General features: G+C 41.1%; 1 protein-coding gene across 3 annotated transcripts in view; it reads right to left on the reverse strand.

Annotated features, from left to right (window-relative positions):
• Positions 1 to 24488, reverse strand: part of CTNND2 (catenin delta 2) — a 437245-nt gene that overhangs the window by 42250 nt on the left and 370507 nt on the right. For all 3 annotated transcript variants that reach the window (XM_060145991.1, XM_060145990.1, XM_060145989.1), the window contains 2 exons: positions 11943 to 12153; positions 1683 to 1767 (listed from right to left, as the gene is read on the reverse strand). In XM_060145991.1, the coding sequence (XP_060001974.1) occupies positions 1683 to 1767; positions 11943 to 12153 (296 nt within the window). The remainder of the gene's footprint in view (positions 1 to 1682; positions 1768 to 11942; positions 12154 to 24488) is intronic.

Here is a 24488-nt window from a genome sequence, read left to right on the forward strand (position 1 = left end):
ACTCATACTACTATTCAACAAATAACTTGTAGAGTCTCTAAAAGCTGTTTCCCTTCAACGCAAAGAAGTAGGAGAAGGTGCATTTCAGCAAAGAGATGTCCGGGATCCGAGGGAGAGTGGAGTTTATCTGAGGCGGTAATATCTCATTGAACTTCTGGGGCCATCGATTCAGAACGACCAGCTCTTTTCTAATTTATAGCGTGTTCTTCATGTCTGGCTGCCTGTTTGGCTGAAGGATCCTGTCCTGGGAGAGAATTCATTTGTCTCCTGGCAGAGTCCCGGAAGGAACCACGTAGGGATGCTGGGATGTGCATTTCAAACAGCATGGAACCCAAAACACTTTCGATGAACAGCAAGATACGTAGGAAAGGATATAATTAATTCAGAACACTCCCCTAAGCCTTAATTTTGCAATGTTTCAGCCTAAATATACTTCCTCTTAAGGAACAGAAAAATCTTGAAAGAGAATTTTGAAATATATGGGCTAAACTTTAAAGTACAAAGTAATGAATGCTTACGGGAAACAGAAAGACCTCGGGGAAATCTAGAAATAGACTAACTTAGTAGGACCAGTATTAAATATTTACTTTTTCCCACTGGCTTAGAAAATGACAGATTTTCCCTCTGGCCAGGTGGGTCTTGCCCCCTCTGATGTGCGTCTCTTGCTGTGACCCCACCTCCCGATCCCAAGACTGGGAGGCTGGGGACCAAGGTGGCAATGACTTTCAGCTCCCCCTCTCCCTCCATGCAGGCTGCCAGGGGCTGCAAGGAGGTGCTCTGGGCCGCTGTTGATGGAAGCCCTGCTCACGTTTTCTGAAATCCTACAGAGATCGATGCCTAGGCTATTCTCCCTGCCCATCTGTCAGTGGTGTTCTCTGCCCCATTTGTTAACTCAAATCTATCCTGGGATGACAACTTCTGGGAGATGTTGTTAAAGGCCTCTCTCCCCTCCCAAGCAAAAAAGAAAAGTATGCATCTTTTGTTCAGCAGTATTTGGGAATGAGGTGTAGAATTAAAATTTCTAGATGTGAGCTTTTTCTCTTAAGGTTTATTTTTAAACCACTTTGGGGATGAAGTCTCCTCTGAAATGTATGATATAAATTCCAGCCGGCCTGGGGAGAGTCTGCTGAACGAATGCCCAGCCTCTTGCTATGATCTACAGCTGTCGTTAGGACCATCAGCCCTTCGACCTGATCAGTAACTAGGTCAGGGTCTCAGGCTAGGAACGTGGGGCAGGCTGTCGGGTCTCTACCCAATGTTCCTGGGCTGCAATTCTTCTCAACCTCCTGAACTGCTTTTTACATTTTTTTCTGTCTCCTCTCTACTATTACTACATTATTTATTGACGCTTTTTTTTTTTTTGGCAAAATCCCTCTGTTCGTTATTACTTTTTAGTCTATTACACAATACAGAAGCTCAGAAAAACAAGCTTATTTTCTCTATGGCTATTGGTCTGTCCAATCCAGAAAGTTCATGAATCTTAGTGTATATCCTGGGGACACTTAGTGGCCCTTTTCTTTTGCTTCTTCATTGATCTCTTGTTTCAGCCGTGTTTCAATTGCTCAGATTCTCAGACGAGGTCCCTTCATACCTATGACACATCTCGTTAGGACCAGATATGGTGTCTTTGGGCTCAGGGCCTGTGTGCAGCTAACGAGCCAAGAAGGTAAAGCAAACCTTACCTTTTTGTAGAGACTCCTCAGATCTCGGTACTGCCACATGCTGTTCAGAACCTGAGATGCGGCCTTGATTACCTTCGGAGAGTGTCTGATAAAGAAAAGACAGGACACGCAAGATGGTGAGCGGGACAGCTGGGCTTCAAATTGACTTGTCAGGAAACAGCAAGAATAAAAAGAATAAAAGCTTCATGACTTTTCTGGCTCTTGTCTTTTTCCAGACTGGACAGTACAAGGGATGTCTGTCACCAGTCTCCAGCCTCATTCTCACCCACATACCCATGAAGGGGAGAGACAGGAAGGCACTGCAATTGGGCAAAGAATTTTCAAAATGCAAACCCAAGAGCTGTGCATTGCAAATGCAAACCCAAGAGTCAGAAGGCAGATTTAGCACTGGACTACAAAATGGAACAGAAAGAAGAGAAGGATAGCGACTAGGAAAGGCCAGATAAAAGGGTTTTAATGGCAGTGTTGTTTAACACCTGTGTAGTAAGCAAGGAGAAAAAAGATATTCACTTTCTCAACTGAAGTGTGAGAGCACGTATAGCATTGGCTCTACATACCTGAGGGGTTACAGGCAATTGTTTTCCGTTTGCTGATGATGCCAAGCACAAGTGACTGGCATGAAGCTGACATGTGCACACACTGGCATACACACTCTCTTACATTTATATGGAGGGATGAGCGTGGATAAGCATCTATAAACAAAGCCCTTCATGCAGTTAAAGTTCTGTCCTCTGGATCAGAGTGAGAAAGTAAGGTCATGAAAACCTTTGGACTAGCGGTTCTTATCATTTTTGTCGAGTCATGGCTTTGAAATCCCTATGAAACTACAGCTAAATATTTCGCCTTTTGGTTCAGTGCCAACCTGCATCTCAGAACAGACACTGGGTCAATACATCCATGTTGATTAAATTTGATCCAATCCTTGGAAGTCACTTTGACTAGTGGTGAGGGCAACTATTAACTACCTGCGGATTCTTTGTTCCAACGGGCTGGGTCCACAACAGCTGCACAACTGGAGTGGCTACTGTGACACTGTGCCTGATCGCAGGGGCTAGCACACTTTTGCTGTAAAGGGTCAAATAATAAACATTCTGTGATTTGTGGGCCATATTGTCTCGGCCGCAGCTGCTCAACTCTGCCACTGCAGGATGAGAGGAGTCATAAATAATAGACAAAAGAATGGAAGTGGCTGTGTTCTAATCAAGTGTTACTTACAAGAACGGGTGGTGGTGGGGATTTGGCTTGTGGGTTGCAGTTGGCCGACCCCTGGCCTATGTGGTGACTCCTGGAGTTGGGCAGGACATAACCACTCATGAGGACTCCAAGGTGAAGTCCACCCCTGAAGCTGACCCATGGTGCAGTGGCCTACAGATCCCTCAAAGAGAACATCTGAATTGAGATCAAAACTGCTTCTGACATAAAATGCAAAGTAAGCAGATGGTTAGATGGGATCAGGTTGAGCTTGGATTTGAAAGCCAGAGCGAATGGATGTGTGAGGACCTGCAAATGAAATGATGGGATGCTAATACATGATGAATTAAATGCTATTTTCCTGGGTCTTCACGTTTGCAATGTAGACCAACTACGTTTAAGTATTCTTCATCCGTTTACTTACTGGAAACAGTAACAGTCACTCTTACTATTGTTATTGCTGACTTGGAATTCAACTTTGGCTTGTGTTTGAAAATCTCTTAGTTATACCGTGTACTTTTAAAAGAAAAAAATACAGAGTTCTTATAAATTTCAAGATTTTTTCTCTATGAGAGATAAGCTGTATTTAAGTAATATGTTTTCTTTCACTGAAATGGACAGTTGTTAAATGATTTCACATTTATGCTAGTATCATGCTCTAAATGTATTAAATTCTTTTGATTTAGAGAATTTTAGATCTTTTCATGGATACAGACACAGGTACACTTTATTCTTTTTTAAAAAACTGAATTATAATTGACCTACAGCACTCTGTCAGTTCCTAGTGATCCGATATCTGTATACATTACAAAATAAACACCGTGATAACTCTGTCACTACACAAAGTTATTACAATATTATTGACTATATTCCCTGTGCTGTATATTTCATCCCTATGAGTCATTTATTTTGCAACTGGAATTTTGTATCTTTTAATCTCCCTCACCTATTTCACTCACTCCCCCCGCCCAATCCCACCATCCCGCTCTTCTCTGGCAACCACCTGTTTGTCCTCTGTATCTGTGAGTCTGTTTCTGTTTAGTTATGTTTATTCTTTTGTTTTGTAGATTCAACATACAAGTGAAATCATATGGTATTTGTCTTTCTCTGACTTATTTCACTTAGCATAATACCCTCTAGGTCCATCCATATTGTTGCAAATTACAAGATTTTATTCTTTTTTATGGCCAAGTAATAGTCGTCTCTGTCTCTGTCTCTCTCACTATCTATCTATCTATCTATCTATATCTATCTCACATCTTCATTATCCATTCACCTGTCGATAGATACTTAGGCAGTTTCCATATACTGACTATTGTAAATAATGCTGTAATGAACATTGAAGTGCATGTATTTTTTTCTAATTCGTGTTTTTGTTTTCTTTGGAAAAATATACAGAACTTGAATTGCTGGATCATATGGTGGTTCTACTTTTAATTTTTTGAGGACCCTCCATGCTGTTCTCCATAGTGGCTGCACCAATTTACATTCCCACCAACAACATACGAGGGTTCCCTTTCCTCCACATCCTCGCCAACACTTGTTATTTTTGTCCTTTTGATGACGGCCATTCTGAAAGGTGTGAGGTGATACCTCACTGTGGTTTTGATTTGCATTTCCCTGATGATTAGTGATGCTGAGCATCTTTTCATGTGCCTGTTGGCCATCTGTATGTCTTCTTTGGAAAAATGCCTATTGAGGTCTTCTGCCTATTTTTTAATTGGGTTGTTTTTTGATATATTGAGTTGTATGTTAGATATATATATATATATATCTTGGATATATACAACTGGATATTAACCCCTTGTTGGTTATATCATTTGTGAATATTCAATAGGTTGTCTTTTCATTTTGTTTATGGTTCCCTTTGCTATACAAAAGCTTTTAAGTTTAATTAGGTCCCTTTTGTTTATTTTTGCTTTTGTTTCCTTTGCCTGAGGAGACAGACCTCTCAAAATATTGCTATGACTTATGTCAAAGAGTGTCCTGCCTATGTTTTCCTCTAGAAGTTTCAGATTTCCGGTCTTCCATTTAGGTCTTTAATCCATTTTGGGTTTATTTTTGTTTATGGTATTAGAGAATGTTCTAGTTTCATTCTTCTGCATGTAGCTGTTCAGTTTTCCCAGCATCACTTATTGAAGAGACTGTCTTTTTTCGCCATTATATATTCTTGCCTCCTTTGTCATATATTAATTGACCATAAGTGCATGGGTTTTATTTCTGGGCTTTCTATTCTGTTCCATTGATCTACGTGTCTGTTTTTCTGCCAGTACCATACTGTTTTGATGACTGCAGCTTTGTCTGGCTGGTTATTTTTTTATATTTCCTAGTTCCTTGTTAAAGTTCTCACTGTGTTCATCTAGTCTCTTCCCGAGCTCAGTTAGCATTCTTATTACTCTTGTTTTGAACTCTTTGTCTGGTAAACTATTTATCTCTGTTTCATTAGGGTTGTTTTCCACTGTCTTCTCTTGTGCTTTTGCTTGAAACATATTCCTCTGTCTTCTCATTTTGTTCAACATTCTCTGTCCCTATGAAATTAGGTGCAGGAGCTGACTATTCCAGTCTTGAAGGGGTGTCCTTGTGTGGGAGCATCCCTATGCCGTCTGCGTGTGTGCCCAGTGGATGGAGAGACAGCTGGCACAGTAGTGGGAGAGCTGGATCTGAAGTGAGCATGGGCCACGTCTTCCCCTGGGGTGTGCTGGCAGCTACCACCTTGTTGGATGATATGGCTGGAGATGGAGGGGTTAGAGTCAGAGCCAGGTGTGAACCAGGGCCTCTACTGTGCTCAGTGGCAGTTACCACCATATCAGGGGCTGGAGCAGAAGCCCTGAGGGTCTAGTCCGAGCTGGCTCTGTTCTCTCTAAGCGTGCACACTCTCCTTGGTCATGGTGGCCTCCGCTCTAGTGGAGAGCAGTGCTGGAGAAAGAGGGGCTGGAGCAGGTGCCCAGTGTGGGCTGGCATGGTCTTGGGAAACCAGCTAGAGCTCCAGACAGTTTTCAATCTGCTTCCTCTGAGCTATTCCCAGGAGTAAGCAAGTTTGTCCATGGCCTGTTAACAAGGAGTCTTATTCTCTTCTTCTGTAAATCCTACTGGTTTTTAACCAGGTAAGGCAACTTGTCTTCCTGGTGTCTGACCCCAGGGCTGGGGTGCTCAGTGTGTGATATGAACCCCTCGCTGCCCAGGGAGGATCCCTGAGGCCATGATATCTCCTTCTTCTTCTGTGTCCTCTGCTAAGGGCACAGGTCCTGATCCGACCACAACTCCTCCCTTCCTCTGTAGATACAGACTCCGTGTGTATCTTTCTTTACAGACTTGGTTGAAGAAGAGCCTTTCTGCAAGTCTCCAGGTTGCTTTCAGTAGAGTTGCTCCATGTGAAGATGATTTGATGTGTTTTTTGGGGGGAGGTGGGCTTGGTTTCCTCCTACTCCACCATCTTGATCTCCCTCCTCCACATTTAATATATATATATATATATTTTTGTGGTACGCGGGCCTCTCACTGTTGTGGCCTCTCCCGTTGCGGAGCACAGGCTCCAGATGCGCAGGCTCAGCGGCCATGGCTCACGGGCCCAGCTGCTCCGCGGCATGTGGGATCTTCCCGGACCAGGGCACGAACCCGTGTCCCCTGCATCGGCAGGCGGACTCTCAACCACTGCGCAACCAGGGAAGCCCCACATTTAATATTTTTTACTTCATATTTTGTATCCTTTTTTGTTTTGTATATCCCTTAACTACTTATTGTGGTTATAGATGATTTTACTACTTCTGCTTTCTAACCTTCCTACTGGTTTTATAAGTGGTTTATCTACTAGCTTTACTGTATATATATATATATATATATATATATTGTGTGTGTGTGTGTGTGTGTGTGTGTGTGTGTGTGTGTGTGGTATGCGGACCTCTCACTGTTGTGGCCCCTCCCATTGCAGAGCGCAGGCTCAGTGGCCATGGCTCACAGGCCTAGCTGCTCCGTGGCATGTGGGATCTTCCTGGACCGGGGCACAAACCCATGTCCCCTGCATCGGCAGGCGGACTCTCAACCACTGCACCACCAGGGAAGCCCTTACTGTATATTTATCAATGATATTTTTCCTTCGGTAATTTTCATATTTCTACTTGTGGTCTTTTCTTTTCCACTTAGAGAAGTCCCGTTAACATTTCTTGCAAAGCTGGTTTAGTGGTGCTGAACTCTTTTAGTTTTTTCTTGCCTGTAAAACTCAAATCCGAATGATAATCTTGGTGGATAGAGTATTCTGGGTTGTAGCAGTTTTTTCCTTTCATCGCTGTGAATATATCATGTCACTCTCTTCTGGTCCGCAAAGTTTCTGTGGAAAAGTCAGCTGAGAGTCTCATGGGAGTTCCCTTGTACATACTTAGTTGCTTTTCCCTTGCTGCTTTTAAGATTCTCTCTTTATCTTTAATTTTTTCCATCTTAATTACAATGTGTCTTGGTGAGGACCTCTTTGGGTTCATCTTGTTTGGGACTTGCTGTACTTCCTGGACCTGGGTGTCTGTTTTCTTTCCCAGGTTAGAGAAGTTTTCAGCTATTATCCCTTCAAACAAGTTCTCTGCCCCTTTCTCTCTCTCTCCTTCTGGATCCCTACAATGTGAATATTAGTATGCTTAATGTTGTTCCAAAGGTATCTTAAACTATCCTCATTTAAAATTTTTCTTGTATTTGGTGAGCTTGGTTGAATTCCACTACTCTGTCTTCCAGTCTGCTGATGCATTCCTCTGTATCATCTAATCTACTATTGATTCTTTCTAGTGTGTTTTTTATTTCAGTTATTGTATTCTTCAGTTCTGTTTGGTTCTTCTTTATATTTTCCAACTCTCTGTTAAACTTCTCACTGTGTTCATTCTTCGCCTGAGCATCTTTATGATCATTACCTTGAACTCTTTATTGAGTTGATTGTTTATTTCTATTTCACTTAGTTCTTCTTCTGGAGTTTTAGTTTTCCTTTATTTGCAACATATTCCTCTGTCACTTTGCTTTATTCTCTGTCTTTATTTCTATGTATCAAGTAGGTCTGTTACGTTTCCTGATCTTGGAGAAGTGGTCTTATGTAGGAGATGTCTCATGGGGCCCAGCAGCACGCTCTCCTCTGGTCACAGAGATGTATGCTCTAGGGGTGTCCCCTTTGTGGTCTGTGTGGGTCCTTCTTTTGTGGTAGGGCCAACTACTGTGGGTGCACTGGTAGGGGGGCTGGCCCCTGGTCCAGTTGGCTGCCAGGCCCTGCCTTGTGTGGAGGCTGCTGGCTTGCTGGTGGGCAGGGCTGGGTCCTGACACAGCCGGCTGCTCAATGTAGGGGGTCCCGGGACTGGGGCTGACTGGCTGGTGGGCAGGTAAGCCTCTGGTGCTAACAGACCAGAGGGAGGACTCCTAAAGGCACTTGCTAGCACCAGTGTCCTCATGGTAGAACTAGCTCCCCAAAATGCCTGCTGCTAGCATCTCGGTCCCCCGGGCGGGGGAGTCTCAGTTGCCTCCTGCCTCTCTGAGAGTCTCTCTAAGATAGGCAAGGGGTCTGACCCAGGCTGTTTTCAAACTGCTACCTCTGCACGCTCTGTTTTGAGGTATGTGAGATTTTGCGTGAGCCCTTTAAGAGCGGAGTCTGTGTCTCCTATGGCGTCCCTCCAGCTCTCCCATCTGGGGGCTTGTCTTCCTGGTGCTGGCAAGCCCGATGTAGGCTCCTTGGGGAGAACCTCTGCAACTGTGATGATCCTCACATGTTATTCTTATATAATCAATGCTGAGCAAAGATTAAATGCTATGTTTTGCTGTAGTGTATCACCACTAGCTAGATATGTAGCTATGACAAAAGTCAAGCAACTCTAGAGAAATACATATTAATAATATTCAGGTAGCGATAATATAGTTGAAACATACTTAGTATGCAAAAATTCCTCTGATGGTGTAATTTTTTTTCTACTCCTTGCTTAGTTACAAAATAGAAAGAGACTGTGAATACGTAATGAATAGCAGCTTTTAACCTCTCAATTAAAATGCCAATACATCACAGTGTTATAAAAAACTGATGAAGGTCAAAGAAACATCACTTTCTTTTTAGACTTTAATTTTGATTCATCCACTAGACTGGTCCCATGCAGCGTCTACTTGAAAAACTATAACTATTGATTGAAGGACTTGAACAACTGAGTACCTCTTATGTGACAAGTGATTATAACTTCAGTCACAAACAGAGCTCCTTACTGACAAGTAACAGTCGAGGCTGTTAAATGGCTTTTCTGTCTTATGACAAAATACAGTGACATACTCAACACTATTTCCTACATAACTGTTAAATCTGAAAAAATACAAATGTACTTTTGAAACAGATGGACTTGTCCATATTGCATGTTTAAAATGATGTGAAAAGAATAAGTTATCAAGACTTAAAATGGTAAGTATGAAAGACTCCTGTGAGAGTCATTAACGATTACACAATGTCTGATCTTCACCAGAGGTGTCAAATTAGGGGCGGCTGAGAATTTCAGTTGATGCCATTCATTGTGGGTGTTCAGCACGGCCATTCCAGCCGCAGGATTCCAGAATAATTCTTCCAGTGTATTGGCAAAACATGGTGAGCTATACAGTTGAAACAGACTGTGATTGGCAATGTGCCAGGCTGACTCATTAGTATCACGGCATATTTAAGCTTGTGTATGTTAAAGGCAGAATCATAGCCTCGTAGGTTTTTTCATCTGTGTTTTCTCATGCGATCTCAAGTTAAAAGTTTGAATAATTTTTTGAGGAGGGCAAGTTTGCAAGCATTTTATAACTTAACTAGAGCCAACTGATATCCCTCCCTTTTCCAATTATTAAATCATCTCCAATTCCAAAAATTCTATTTTCAATAACGTGTTTCTATTTTGTTCAAACCCGTCTAGAAGGCCATGGGAGTCTCAGTGCCTACCCTCATGAGTGATAAATGGTGAGTTTAGTGGTAAGATCCAGAGCAATTCTTCTGGATTCATTTTAAGAGCAGTGAGAAGTAATAATCAAATTGAAGTGTAGGTGGCTGACAAGGTTATCTCCAGTTATAAAAACCTTGTTTTGATCCCCAAATTAGTCACTAAATATAAAAGAGATAAACCACATAAAATAGTGGATGAGACTGACTAAGCAGGAGAGTTATAACTGGGAAGATGCTTGACTCAAAGCAATTCCACACTTCTTACTAAATTCATAAATCCAGACTGCTAACACTGGGGAAAAAAGATAAACAATGACATGAAATGAGTATCCCATAAAGAAATTTTCAGTCAGTTTAAAGCACAGATTTGAGATTATTTGTAATGAAAGGAATCTCCCATTAACAATAATCCAGATGGGAACAGACTGAACAGGACTATTTTCTGGATGGGCAATGTGGATATATACTGTTTCATAGATGGTTTCCTCAAATGAGTTTTTAATTAGTTTCATCAAATAATTTTCTTTGACCACAGGACTGATAAAAGCATCTCTTCTCTTTAAGGTCCAGTAGGGATGCTCACACAGATGGAAGGAATTAATGTGACCACCTCCCACAGCTCTACTGTCTTACGATTCAGAGAAAACACTTTCGTCTTGGAATGTCCCATGAATATAGACAAAGATATCAGAGAGTTTTTGTGGACTATGGTTTTACTGTGTGAGCATGTGTGTTTGCTTAAGAAAAGCATCAACATATTAAGTTCTTAATGCTCAAAACAGGTAAGCATTTCAATTAGAGATTCCAAAGGTCTACTGAAGCTATATAAAAAAGAAAACCACGTGGCTTCCTGCCTATGTAGAAGAGCATTTTACTGTAAGTATTATAAGATATAATTCAAGCCATCCATCTACATTGCACAATTATTACACGAGCCCAGAGGGGCTTCTCTGTATTTGATATAGGAAAGTATTCAAATCCTAATCCTGAATTGGTCATTGAACCTATCTGGAGGTCTCAGGGTGCTTCAACAGAAGCCCTGAAACTTCACTTATTATGCAATGATAATATCTTGAATTAAATGAGAGAATTTCCAAAAAGTCTCAAAGTGCATCCTTCACAGCCTTTAATAACAGGAGAAAAATTATTCAGCATTTAGATATAAAGGAATGGAGGGGTGTGGCCAGGAATGCAAAGTCAAGAAGTAGGCCCTTGATAACAAAAGGTTTACCCTTTTAATCTTACTTGATCACATTGAGGGACTTCCAGGAGGCAAAACTGAATTAAGGTGAGTGAATGTTTTTGTAAAATTGACAGCTCGCTGATACACTGACACTGTGGCTTGTGAAGATCTGTTTTGGTTACACAGAGTAAGATACCATCGATTCTTAAATCAAACTGGGGACATTCCTGTTTCTGGTGGTGCTGCTCCTTTGACATGAGCCTTTTCTCTCTTTATTCCATTGGCATAAAAGCCCTCCTTCCTCACTGCCTCTATCCCCTCTGCCCCGGAAATTTCTATTCAGTCTTTAAGGCTTGATTATTACTTCTTTTAGGAAATATTTTATGACAGCCCCTCCCTCAGTTTTAGATTGGAAAGTATGAGCACAGTGACTTGTTAAATTCAATAATTTGTCCCAAAGGCACAGCTGGTAAGGGAGGGTGCTGGTTGGACGCTGATTTCTCTCTGACTCCGTCACACTGTTTTCTCCCCCATCCTCCCTGACTTGCTATGCAGAACTGAAGAGGCACAGAACAAAAGGATGTGGATCCATCATCAACACTTGGACTTGCAGCTGCAGAGGAACAGCTGCCACCAAATACCTTCATGAATCAGGGTCGTCTCTTCCGTACGGAAGGAACTTGCTAGTCACTAGACTGGACGCTGGATTGTCAAGCCTATCTTACTAACATCCCAGGACTCACCAAGTCATGAGTTATTTATCAAATCAAAATTATTAGTAAGATCAGCTTTCCTTGTGTGTGGGGAAACTGGAAGACTGGAAACTATCTGCTGTTTCTCTTGATTATCAGACACCAGAGTGCTTCCCAGTGACATTCAGTGGTGTTACCCATACCCAGGGGGTGCTGGGCACACTTAGAACCGATTCTACCAATACCAATTCTCTGTGATAGGAAGTCACCGTCTGACTTACTTGTCTCCTTTGCTTTTGGAGATGCCGACCAACTTCTCGATGCCGCCGGCGTCCCGTAAGGCCTTGGCGTTCTCCATGTTCTTGGTGATCACCTCGTGCAGGGTGCAGCACACGGCTGTCACTGTGTCGTCCGACATGGCCTTGCTCGCCGCGTTGCTGCTGTTATTCCCGCCTGGAAGCCGATGGACCAGGTCTCGCATGGCGTATTTGCCTTTGGAAAAGAAAACGAAGGGAAGAGTTGAAATGTGGTCAAAACCGAGGAAGAGTGTGGAGGGAGAGGTGCAGACGGGGGTGAAAAAGAGAACACAAGGGCCCACGTTAATGTAGTGTTGTCTGTTCCCCGTCACTGATTATTCTTTATGGGGTAACCGTGGACACATACACAGAGAAAACGGTATTTCTTCACAGCAAATGTACGGACTTTTGGTGCTGGACGGATGTGGGACTGACTCTTTGGATAAGTTATTTCATACCTCTGAGCCTCAGCTTTTTAAATTGCGAAGCAAGAATAATGGTACCTCCCTTACAAGGCTGTTGCGAAGAAATGTGTGGGAAGCACTTAACACACAGTGATGACTCTGGACTCAGGACTCAGTAGAAGTTAGCAATCAGTGGGTTCCTGCTTGCTATTCACAGAAGTCAGGAAAACATAGGGTAATTCTAACATAACCTCAAGAATGCCTTGACAGGAGCTATGTTGGGACTTGTATTATTTAACGAATAAGAGTCAAAACACAAAAATGTATGTATATATGACATCTGCATTCTGGTCCCTATAAAGCAAAGAGAAACATTTAAAGCGGGGAGAGAAACTTTACAAACAATATATAAAACTAGGTGTCCTTTGAACTAGGGTAACTGGATGATCCATCTGTCTCTCTGATGGGATTTTATTGAATGGTTCTACCATATAACATTTACTAATTTGACATGTTTTACTTCCCGTGGAAAAAATAAGATAAAATGCAACTTTGCTTCCTTAATTCACTTCATCATTATTAATCATGCTACTCCCCATGATAGAGGTACTTATAATGACATCTTTATGGAATACTTTTAGTTTACAAAGCCATTTAGGCATTACCAATAACCCTGCAAGACAATTAATTCATCCCACCTGCAGCTTCCAGTTCTGTTCCATTAATTTACTTCTGGAACTAAGTGAAGGAATGCCTGTAGCAAAGTTGCCTGTTCCTAAATTTTTCAGGTGGAATCGGCATGTGTCCAAAGTTAAATTCCTGTCTTGTCTCCCATCCCCCAATTAGACATATTTAGGTAGCTCCTAAAAGCCATTTAAATATTTTTCCTCCTTATAGGTCTCTAAAGGATAAGTTCTTTTGCTGTTTAATTCTCTGGCACGTGGTGCTTGGGGGGCAGGAAATGGAACCATGGAAGGAGGCAATGACATCTTAATTCCAGGCAGTAATAAATAAAACATAAGACTTCGTAATTTTGGTATCTGCTTTTATCCTATGTTTAGGTGGCTTATTTTAGCTTGGATGAAAAAAAAATGCTGATGTCTAAATTACCGAAATAGGAAAGTGTCTTCATTCACTTGACGACAGCTGAGAAGTGTCTGACAAAAATGGTTTGCCTGAAAACCCCCAAATGTAGCATATTTATTTTCCAATGACAGCGCTTAAAACAGGTTGGAGAAGACCCTCTGTACACGATAGTCCTCTGAGCACCTGGCTTTACCTACTCATCATTAAATCACACTCAGCTCGGGCTACGAGTTTAGTTGAGCTCAGCAGGCTGGCGACTTTATCATTAACCCCGCACAAACCACTGTCAGACCAACTTGAATTCACAGAAGTGAGAAGATGAGCGCATTCTTTATCAGGGAAGTGATGGAGGAAGGAAGCAGCAAACTCTCTCAATCCTTGTGCATACAGGGGCATCCCCACTCCTGAATGAGCACAGAAGACTGGTTGTGTGGCCTTGCACATCATCAACATTGAAAGCAAAAATGAGGAGAGGGAGAGGATTAGGCTAGAGCATTTTTTTTTTTAGTTTTTGTTATCATCATTTAAAAAATTACAGGTTTCCCTGGTGGCGCAGTGGTTGACAATCTGCCTGCCAATGCAGGGGACACGGGTTTGAGCCCTGGTCTGGGAAGATCCCACATGCCGTGGAGCAACTAGGCCCGTGAGCCACAACTACTGAGCCTGCGCGTCTGAAGCCTACGCTCCGCAACAAGAGAGGCCGCGATAGCGAGAGGCCCGTGCACCGCGATGAAGAGTGGCCCCCATTTGCCGCAACTAGAGAAAGCCCTCGCACAGAAACGAAGACCCAACACAGCCATAAATAAATAAATAAATATTTTAAAATTACAACAGACTTGAAAGTGTGGTTTCATCTTACACAGCTTCCCAACCCGTGAGCCCTGAATGAGAAGCAAGGTGTCCCCATGATGTTCAAGGGGCAGGAGCCACCACGTTCCCCAGAGCAGCCTCTTCGACTTGCCCCAGTGTGCTGGAGGAATACTGTCGAATGTGCTCCCCAGTGTGGAAAACGGCAGGAGTCACTGCCATATATACATGGGCACAGGGACATCAAGAGCACCTGGGGCTCAGCAGTGCTTTGGGAGGCTATGAGGGTGCAGAGGAAGAGAGCATAAGTGTACAGGCCTCACCCTGTGGATGAGCCTGCCAGGAAACAGAGGAGCTTCCTGTCTTAGAACGGGTGCCGCCAACCACTGCAGACTGAAGACCCCTCACCCTCCCTCTGCATTTAACTTCGGTTAAAAATAAGTAAATAATGTGACACAGCCTAACATCCCAGAGCGACTCATACTGATCATACCACCTAGCAGGTGACTAATATTTCAGGACAAGAGCAAGGAACTTGTGACTGCAAAGACCTGGCCCTGAGGGGATCAGGAAAAGAAGAGCAGCCATGATGGAGAGTCCTCAGACAAGGCTTCGAGCCCAGTGAAACGGTGGTGGTAACGCAGGGGAAGAGGATTCAGAAATGTCTAGCGGGGATAATGAGGTGGGTAGTGGAAACCAAGTGAATTCAGAAACTTAATAATAATGGACAAGTTGGATTTCTATTTTATTTTTCCACACAAAAGAAAACATGCTCAGCAATTCCCTGGTGGTCCAGCGGTTAGGACTCGGTGTTTTCACTGCCGGGGCCCGGGTTCAATCCCTGATCAGGGAACTTACATCCTACAAGCCGCACGGTACGGCCAAAAAAAAAAAAAAAAAAAAAAGAAAAACATGCACAACTAGTAAACATCATATGGGGGAGAGACAAACTGGTCATCAGGTTCAAAAGACACTTAGATTTGGGAAAACAAAGTGAATACCTTGCCACCATTGGGAACCAAGGTGCTTTCCATTATCCACTCTCACTGGCATCACATGTTACAAAAGAAAAGCATGTTGCTCCGAGATTCAGACAGATGCTCCCTGAGATGAAAACAAAACAAAAACAACTCCACCACCACCACCAACTAAAGGTCACTCTGTCTTGCTCAAATTCTCAACAGAAATGAATCCTCGGGCCATTTCTTTGAAGTTACTTAGTCTCTCATGAAAACAACTTTATCTTTGACATGTGTAATACTGATATGAGATGACTACTGGACATATGACAATTGTGTAAAAAAAACCCTACTGTTCCTATCAGTGACAGACTAACTGTAACCTTGTAACTTTGCTACCCTTCCTGCCCTGTGTGTGGGCAGGCGTGTTTGTAAATTACAATTAAAAACTATTTTTTCTTTATGTTTCTTTTTGGGGTCTTCTGTTCAGAGTTGGTGGGCATGTGGAGGCTTGTGGATGGACTCAGCGGACCTAACAAACTGTGTTGCCCTAGAGCGGTGCTCCTTGCTGAGCTCCTGTACACATAAGACCTGGTAGGAATTTCACGATGAGGTAACAGAGCTTTGCTCTCGCTGACTGTGCCTGTTTCTGTTTCTGTTTCAGCACTCAGCCTATTCCTGGTATTGATTTGCGCACTACCCCTTGGGTTCTCCACTGGTGGGGGCAGTATTGAGTAGTGAGTGGTTTTATGGGCTAACCACCTGTGATCTTGAGTCCTTTCCTAAACCGATTGTATATCACTCTGGATCGTTCATATGGTCCTCTGTATAGCTGGTCTTTGTGATGCACTATGGTAAACTCAAATCTCTCAAACCAACGTTAGAGGAAAGAGGTTAAAAAAAAAATGTCAGCCGAGAACAGCCCTGGATCAGGAATATAACAACTCCTTTGTCTCTGAGGTCTTAGTGCATCTTTGGCTTCCCTGTTTCTGGAGATGCTAAAATTGACCTGTGAGTTTTTGCTGAGTTGCTCTAAACTAATTTTTTTCTTCCATCTTTTATGGTGGCAAAATACACATAATAAAAATGTATCATCTTATCTACTTTTAAGTGTACAGTTCAGTGATATTGATTAAATTCATATTGTTGTGCAACCGTCACCACCACGTATCTCCAGAACTCTTTTCATCTTGCAAAACTACAATTCTATTAAACTCTATTAAACCATTAGACAATAACTCCCACCCCCATCCAGTAACAACCAACGTGCTACTTTCCATCTCTATGATTTTGACAACTCTTAAGTATCTTATATAAGTGGAACCATACAGTGTGTCTTTATTTTGCTCAGCAATAATGTCTTCAAGCTTCATTCATATTGTAGAATATATCAGACTATCCCCTTTTTTTTTTAAAGTCTGGATAATACTCCCCTGTATGCATATACCACATTCTGCTTATCCATTCATCTGTTGGTGGACACTTGGGTTGCTTCCTTATTTCAGTTATTGTGAATGATGCTACTATGAACAGAGGTGTACAAATATCCTTTCTCTTTTGATTTATGTGTCTTTGGATCTAAAGTGAGTCTCTTGTAGATAGCATATAGTTGGATCTTTTTTTTTTTTTTCTTTCTTTCCATTCTGCCAATCTCTGACTTTTGATTGGGGAGTTTAACCCCTCTATATTTAAAATAATTATTGTAAGGAGGGACTTAACTTGTGTTATTTTGCTATTTGTTTTCTACATGCCTTGTAGCTTTTCTGGTCCCTTATTTCTTACATTACTCTCTCCTTTGTGTTTGATTCTGTTTGCAGTGAAATGTTTCAACCTCCTGTTTTCCTTTTGTGTATATTCTGTAACTATTCTACTTGTGGTTACCATGTGGATTACATTTAATGTCCTAAAGTTATAACACTCCAATTTAAATTTATACCAGTTTAACTTCAATAATGTACAGAAACTCTGCTCATTTATAGTTCCAGCCCCAACCCTTTCAATTATGGATATCACAAAACTACATCTCTATATGTTGTGTCCAAAAACATAAAATGGTAACTTTTTTTAATGCATCACTTTCTTAAAGTACGTAGAAAACAAAACATGGAGTTGTAAGCCAAAGGTACAATAATACTAGCTTTTAGACTAATAATTTTTAAAAATGCATTATTCTCTTGAATCATGTAAAAAACAAAAAAAGTGGAGTTACAAACTGTTTTTACAATAAGACTCGCTTTTATAATTACCCAGCGTTTTAAAGTCTTTGTCTAGCACTTCTGCCACTTACTCTTTCTCAGGGAAGTTTCTGTTGGTTCACTTTTTTCCTTGGAAAGGGCTATACTTCCCTGTTTCTTTGTATCCACTGTGATTTTGTTGTTGTTGGAAACTGGACACTGCAATCTAACCACATAGCAACCCTGGAATTCAGATTCCTCCCCTTGTGCCGGTTTGCTGGGTTTTGTTTTTAATTGCTGTAGGATGTCTGTGTGCTGAGGTGTAAACTGAAGGTCTCTGCAGGTCTTTTCTGAACCTGTGCCTTTCCCTGGGCCTCCATGGTGACTTTCTAATTTCCCTCACATACACATTTGCTTTTGAACGTCCTAATCTTTAATATCTGGCTCCCAAAAGGGGAAAAAGAGAACAATGAAGGGGGAGGGAAGGGCACCAGCTCTTTAAGTTCCCTGGAAGTCATTTCAGCTGGAGGGGGAGGGGTTTTCGACAACTGGGGGGGCGTGTGCAACAACAGCTGCCTCTGTGTCTGCAACTCCATGATCAGTAGCAACAATCTGAACACAGAGTGCCCAATATTTGGAGGACGGATCCCTTATTGCCCACCCTAGCTCCCACCAGCTGCATACAAGTTCCCCATGAACACGTGTATAGCTGCCTGCCAAGGGCTGGGTGTGAGAATGGGTAGCTGTTACTGTGCTAAGAGCTGAAGATGACCAAAATTAACCATAATTCACCGTCCAAGCTTTCCTCTAACAGGTGCAAGCCTTCATTAGACTCCAGAGTTCCGAAATAGTTACACTGGACAGATTCTGCCAGCGAGACTGCTGTGTGTGTGCGGGGGACAGATTCCTGGGTTTCCTACCCACCATCTTCCAGAATCTTCTCTCCACACTGAATTTACATTGCTCAGTGGTTGAAGATGTAAAAGTGAGGCACTGATTTCCTTGTGACTGTGTGTCTACGCGTAAATGTGAAAAGAGCCTTTCCCTCCTTTGCCAAAGGAAAGTTGTTAGCCCTTACCAAGGGTCAGCAGCACGGTGCTCTGTGGGCGGCCGCAGCTCTTTCTGCAATGCGGCGAGCTCCTTTTTCTCTTTCCTTTCTCTTTTTGTCAATGTTTGGAGCTTAATGTTTCATAAAAATCTGCCACTTTAAGGACATTTATAGGAACAGTTTATCACAAAAGGGGAGAAAACATATGCAAAAAATCTATATTTTAAAACTGGTTTATGTGGCTTTCCAACCAAAGAGGTGAGGCATTCAAGACGGTAGTATTTGGTTATTGAAAGAGTTTGAATGCTTGTTTACATGGGAAAGTTCTGAACAAAACAGCAATTACTTTCTGTCTTTAGGCACTAAGAACTTATATCTTGTGTCTCCTGACAGCTATTTTTATAAAAATTCATTTAATTAATTTTTTATACAGCAGGTTCTTACTAGTTATCTATTTTATACATATTAGCGTATACATGTCAATCCCAATCTCCCAATTCATCATACCACCACCACCACCCCCGCTTCCCCCCTTGGTGTCCATACATTTGTTCTCTACATCTGTGTCTCTATTTCTGCCTTGCAAACCGGTTCATCTGTACCTTTTTTCTAGATTCCACATATATGTGTTAATATACGATATTTGTTTTTCTCTTTCTGACTGACTTCATTTTGTATGACAGTCTCTAGGTCCATCCACGTCTCTACAAATGACCCAATTTTGTTCCTTTTTATGGCTGAGTAATATTCCATTGTATATATGTACCACATCTCCTTTACCCATTCGTCTGTCAATGGGCATTTAGGTGGCTTCCATGACCTGGCTATTGTAAATAGTGCTGCAACAAACATTGGGGTGCATGTGTCATTTGGAATTATGGTTTTCTCTGGGTATATGCCTAGTAGTGGGATTGCTGGGTCATATGGTAGTTCTGTTTTTAGTGTTTTGAGGAACCTCCATACTGTTCTCCATAGTGGCTGTATCAATTTACATTCCTGCCAACAGTGCAAGAGGGTTCCCTTTTCTCCACACCTTCTCCAGCATCTGTTGTTTGTAGATTTTCTGATGATGCCCATTCTAACTGGTGTGAGGTGTTACCTCATTGTAGTTTTGATTTGCATTTCTCTAGTAATTAGTGATGTTGAGCAGCTTTTCATGTGTCTCCTGGCCATCTGTATGTCTTCTTTGGAGAAATGTCTATTTAGATCTTCTGCCCATTTTTTGATTGGGCTGTTTGTTTTTTTAATATTGAGCTGCACTGATAGCTCTTTTTGAAATTGCCTTCTCCAAATCTACACCCCAGAGTCAAACTAATAAAACTTTTAAAAAATGTCTTTTATATCTAAACTGTCCCTGGCATTTCCCTGACTGCTGCTGGGTAACATCAAAGAGTTTTCTTCGTCACCTTATGAAATAAGGGATGCTAGAAATAATTAGGAATGTTTGGCATTCTGCAAGTTTTTGTTTGGTTTATTACTGTTGTAAGAGCTGTCCTGTTTATCAAGCCTTCAGTAAAAAAAAGACCTGGCAAATGAAAAAAGGAGAAACTCAACCTCCTTAGTGATGACAAGTCTTAGGATGATACTTCAGCAGTTATGAACATTTTGGTTCTGTTAGAAACATGCTCCCTTTCATGTTAAAGAATGGCACAGTAATGGCCAGTAAAAGAAAGATTCCATTTTTAGGTTTAAAAGAGCCATTTCAGTTGGTGGGAATCCTAACACACTCTTTACGGAATAAATTAAAAGATCCTGGAGAGTTTTCATTACCCTCACTGTCCGTAATATACACTTACTGTAATGGTAGTCACTGACTAACTTCTCGCAAAACTAAACTTGTCTCAAGTTTGATATTGTTGTTTGTAATGAATAAATAATCAGAGCAATTCAGACTTATCATCAACAGGTGGTTTCTGATTTTCTCCCACACTCTCCTAAAGACCCTGCCAGAACCACAGATCAATAATTAGATCTGAAAAAAAAAATTAAGTCTGGGGCTTCCCTGGTGGTGCAGTGGTTGAGAATCTGCCTGCCAATGCAGGGGACACGGGTTCGAGCCCTGGTCTGGGAAGATCCCATATGCCGCGGAGCAACTGGGCCCATGAGCCACAACTACTGAGCCTATGCTCCGCAACAAGAGAGGCCGTGATAGTGAGAGGCCCGCGCACCGCGATGAAGAGCGGCCCCCGTTTGCCACAACTAGAGAAAGCCCTCGCACAGAAACGAAGACCCAACACAGCCATAAATAAATAAATAAATATAATCAAACTGATGAGTTCCAACCCTGGCTCAGCTGCCTGCTTGGCCTTGGAGAGTTTGCCTAGTGTCTAAAAATAATAGTAATAATAATTAGGTCTGTTGGAAGAAACATCAAAAGAGCCTGATCAAAGAACTCTAATGGGTACCGTTAACACTTGATACAATAGAAAATAGGCTCTTGGTTACAGACACTCCTGTAAACCTGAACTCCTCGAAACAAATGAACATCTTTCAGACTACCAAGGGATTGAGTCAGGGTTCCAGAACTCATTCACTTTGAGAATCTGGACTTCAAACTAACCCAAGATCAAGAGAACAAGGATTAATTACTTAGAGTAAATGACACAAATTTAGTTGTGGTTCATGTTCTATTTTGAATTGGGCTTATTATAAAATCCTTCTTTCTACTTCCTCTTTCTTTAATGCTTGATTTAACAGGTTATGTGTATAAAAACTAGATTAAACGTTCTTTAAATGGAATCTTGTTCTAATTAATTCTTCAGAATTCAGAAAAAATCTCTTGAAAATTTGTAAAGTAGATAAGTTATCAGGAAAAGTTAATAATAATAATAATCCTTTTAGTATAACAACATATGTTGAGTGGTCCTGTCTGTACAGCTTAAAACAATAGTTAAATAATATAAAAATGCCTTGACTAGCCTGTTTACCTTCTTTGACCATAGGTTTTTATAGATTGAACTAGAATCTGTCCCCCTTTCTACTAGAACATAACTGAAAAAAATAAAATCTGTACCCATGACCATGCCAGAGATGTCACATATAAAGGCAAATATCATTTAATTAGGCATGACAAGGCCATTAAAAACAAGTAGATTTAATATGTGGGATTGAGGTCTACAGTATCCTCCTAGGACACTGGTTTGGCTCATGTATGGCTTAAGGAATCCTAGCCTACAGGCAGCACGGCCAGGAGTACTGAAAAGTTGGAGCTCAGAGAAATGGAATAATCCCTGAGTTACAGGTAGCGGAGGTGAAGACTGGCAGAAATGCCTCGGTCACTGCTGTGTCATTGATCCCAGTAGATGAGGTGAAAGGGAATAAATTATTTCTGCTACATAAAGGAAACAAAATTACAGACCTAGGATCTACAAACAAAACAAAAGTTAACTCTCAAGATTTATTATCACATAGGTCTAGTTTTGATAACCATACACAGAGGTCTTTGTGAATGAATTCACACTGCTTGATACACCTACATCTGTACAACTGGTCAACCATCAAATTAATGGTCCCAAATCAGAAAACTGCTAAACCACAAACATCGGTGGTTAACTCTGCATTGTAGGGGCAGAACTTCAACATCGGAGGGATCAAGAAGGAAAACTGGTACCTTGTTCTGACTCCATCATGACTGTCTACACATCATGTGCTCATCACAATCCAGAATCAGGAAGACAGAACAAAACAAGAAACCAGCTCAGGGAAACAAATCCAAAACAGAGAGAGGAAAAGAAACACGGGATCGCCCTTCTATCCCTAATCCCAATTAATGCATCTTTCAGTAATTCTCTAGCAGCTGCTGACTTTCGAATCAACTTCATCTCTGTTGTTTGCAACGCTGATATGTGACGGACAGTATGATTATCTTGTGAGAAAACTGTTGTTTGTCCACCATGAATGGACTAAATGTGACCTTACAAACCATGGTAAATTTGTGCTTTTTTACTTTAAATGTGGAAGGCTGGTTTTTCTCAAGTCTGGATCCCTTGCAACAATTTGTTAGTAAAAATCCCTTTCTCTTGATGCTTTTGTCTGTATGCTTCTATTTCTCAGATTGGAAAATGGGTGTGACAACACTGACCCTCTGGTTTCATCATGCCAGCCCCTTTTTCCCAAAATGGGACCTGTTTGTCTCTACATCTGTCCCTTTGCTCCTGCCAGATTAGAATCAATATCTAATGAAATGCATTGATTTTTTTAAAAAAGTGAACCTTCTTTTATGTGTCTGCTAGCTGCTAATTAACGATTTATCCAAATAGAAAGAGAGAGGAAAAGTCATGGTAAGAAGGGATCAGCTGGAGTCAAGGAATCAGTCAGTGGTTGCTGTGGGTAGAGCTTGAGACAAATTCTGGAAGAAACACTAAAGTTCCTTATGCTTTTTTCTAATAACTATGATTTGGAAAAAACAAGCACAGCCTTTTAACACACATCAAAATCTATTTCACATGCCAAAATTGGTAAGCAGTTGGTCTGAGAAAATGATGCAATCAGTAACTCAACCCTCTGAATAGAAATAATGTCGAGTAAATCAAATCTTATAGATTTGCGGTGTATGGTATGCATTTCTTTCAAGAGTTACCATCTCCAAATAAATAACCTACTCCATCTGTTTGGAAGACAAGAGGAATTGTATTTTTTAGCACCTTGAGATCTTATGCAGAGGATTTCACTGAATTAGGCTCTGAGAAATTCTCACATTGTTGAAATGTCAAGAAGTAAGGTAATGAGTAGGAATACGGACAAGAAGGTGGCTAAGATATGCATACATAATTTGTAGAAGAATCACTCTAAAAATAAAAACCACAGTTAATTAACAGGAGGTTTGCCGAAGCACCTTTTTGAACTAGAAATAAATTGATTTTTGAGAAATACTGAAAATGAGGCAAGTAACTGGTATAATACATTTTAACAAGATTTAAATAATTTGATTAAATATTAAGCATGAGAGCAAAAAATTATTACCTCAATTCATTGCGTCATTTTAAAAGCAGAAAGGAAGTAGAGGTGAAAATTTAAACACTGATTCTAGCTTCAGGGGAGAAACCTAGGAAGGTTTTTTATTTTTAGGTCAAGATTTCTGTCTAACAAAGATCCAAGATCTCTCCTAGGATGAAAATTTCAGACAATAGCATGTCTGAGACAAGATGAGGTCAGTATTTCTGTAAGAAAAGCTTGTTTTCAGGAATAGAACCTCTGGCCTGATATTAGCACATTGGGATAAGAGTAATGCATTGATTAATGCAAGTAGCCTAATGAAGAATTCTAACATTGCATTCCCCTGTTCTTACTTTCTCAAATTGATCTACCCCTCTGCCAAAATAAAAGAGTTTCAATAAAGGGCACAAAGGGCTACTACTCATAGATTACATTAGAGAGTGGTTTAATTTTTTCAAGAAAAGTCACATCTATTTCAGTTTCTACTTTGTATCTCCCTAGGGCTATAGAAAAGGCAGATACAATTTCCAATTTGTATAGAAGACAACTGCAGCCCAAAGAGATTAAATGATGTGTGTAAGGCTGCAGAGCTGACTGTATCCTGGCTTTGGTATCTTTCCATGAGTCTCTTGGCCAGAAACTCCTCTCTCCAACCAACCCTCCTCACTCCCTCCTCTGAACTTTTTTCACAGGTATAATCTGTACCACCTGTATGACACCTACCCCGTAACTCATTTATTCAGTTGCTCTATAGACATTCACTGAAGTTTCCTCTAGTTAGCTTATATATGTAATTGATCTTTCCAACAATAATATAAGCCAAGAACAGGATGACATCTAATAACCTTACGTTTATTGATAAATGAATAAACAATTTACATCAGCTCTTCGACTACACAATGTAACCACAGGACTTTGATGGGAATTCGTTCACATTTATCCTGCTGTTGTTACCTACCTCTGTGACAGATCCCTGGAACTCTAGTTCTACAGGATGCTGTATTCTAAAAAGGGTTTCATTGTAGCATATGTGTGGGAAATGCTGTGTCTGATGCTTAACTCAGAAATTTACAATGTATATTAGCAAAGTGAAGCCTCTTGCAGTCTTGCAGTTAGAC

The sequence above is a fragment of the Lagenorhynchus albirostris genome, chromosome 3 (genome assembly GCF_949774975.1).
Source record: "Lagenorhynchus albirostris chromosome 3, mLagAlb1.1, whole genome shotgun sequence".
Classification (NCBI taxonomy): domain Eukaryota; kingdom Metazoa; phylum Chordata; class Mammalia; order Artiodactyla; family Delphinidae; genus Lagenorhynchus; species Lagenorhynchus albirostris.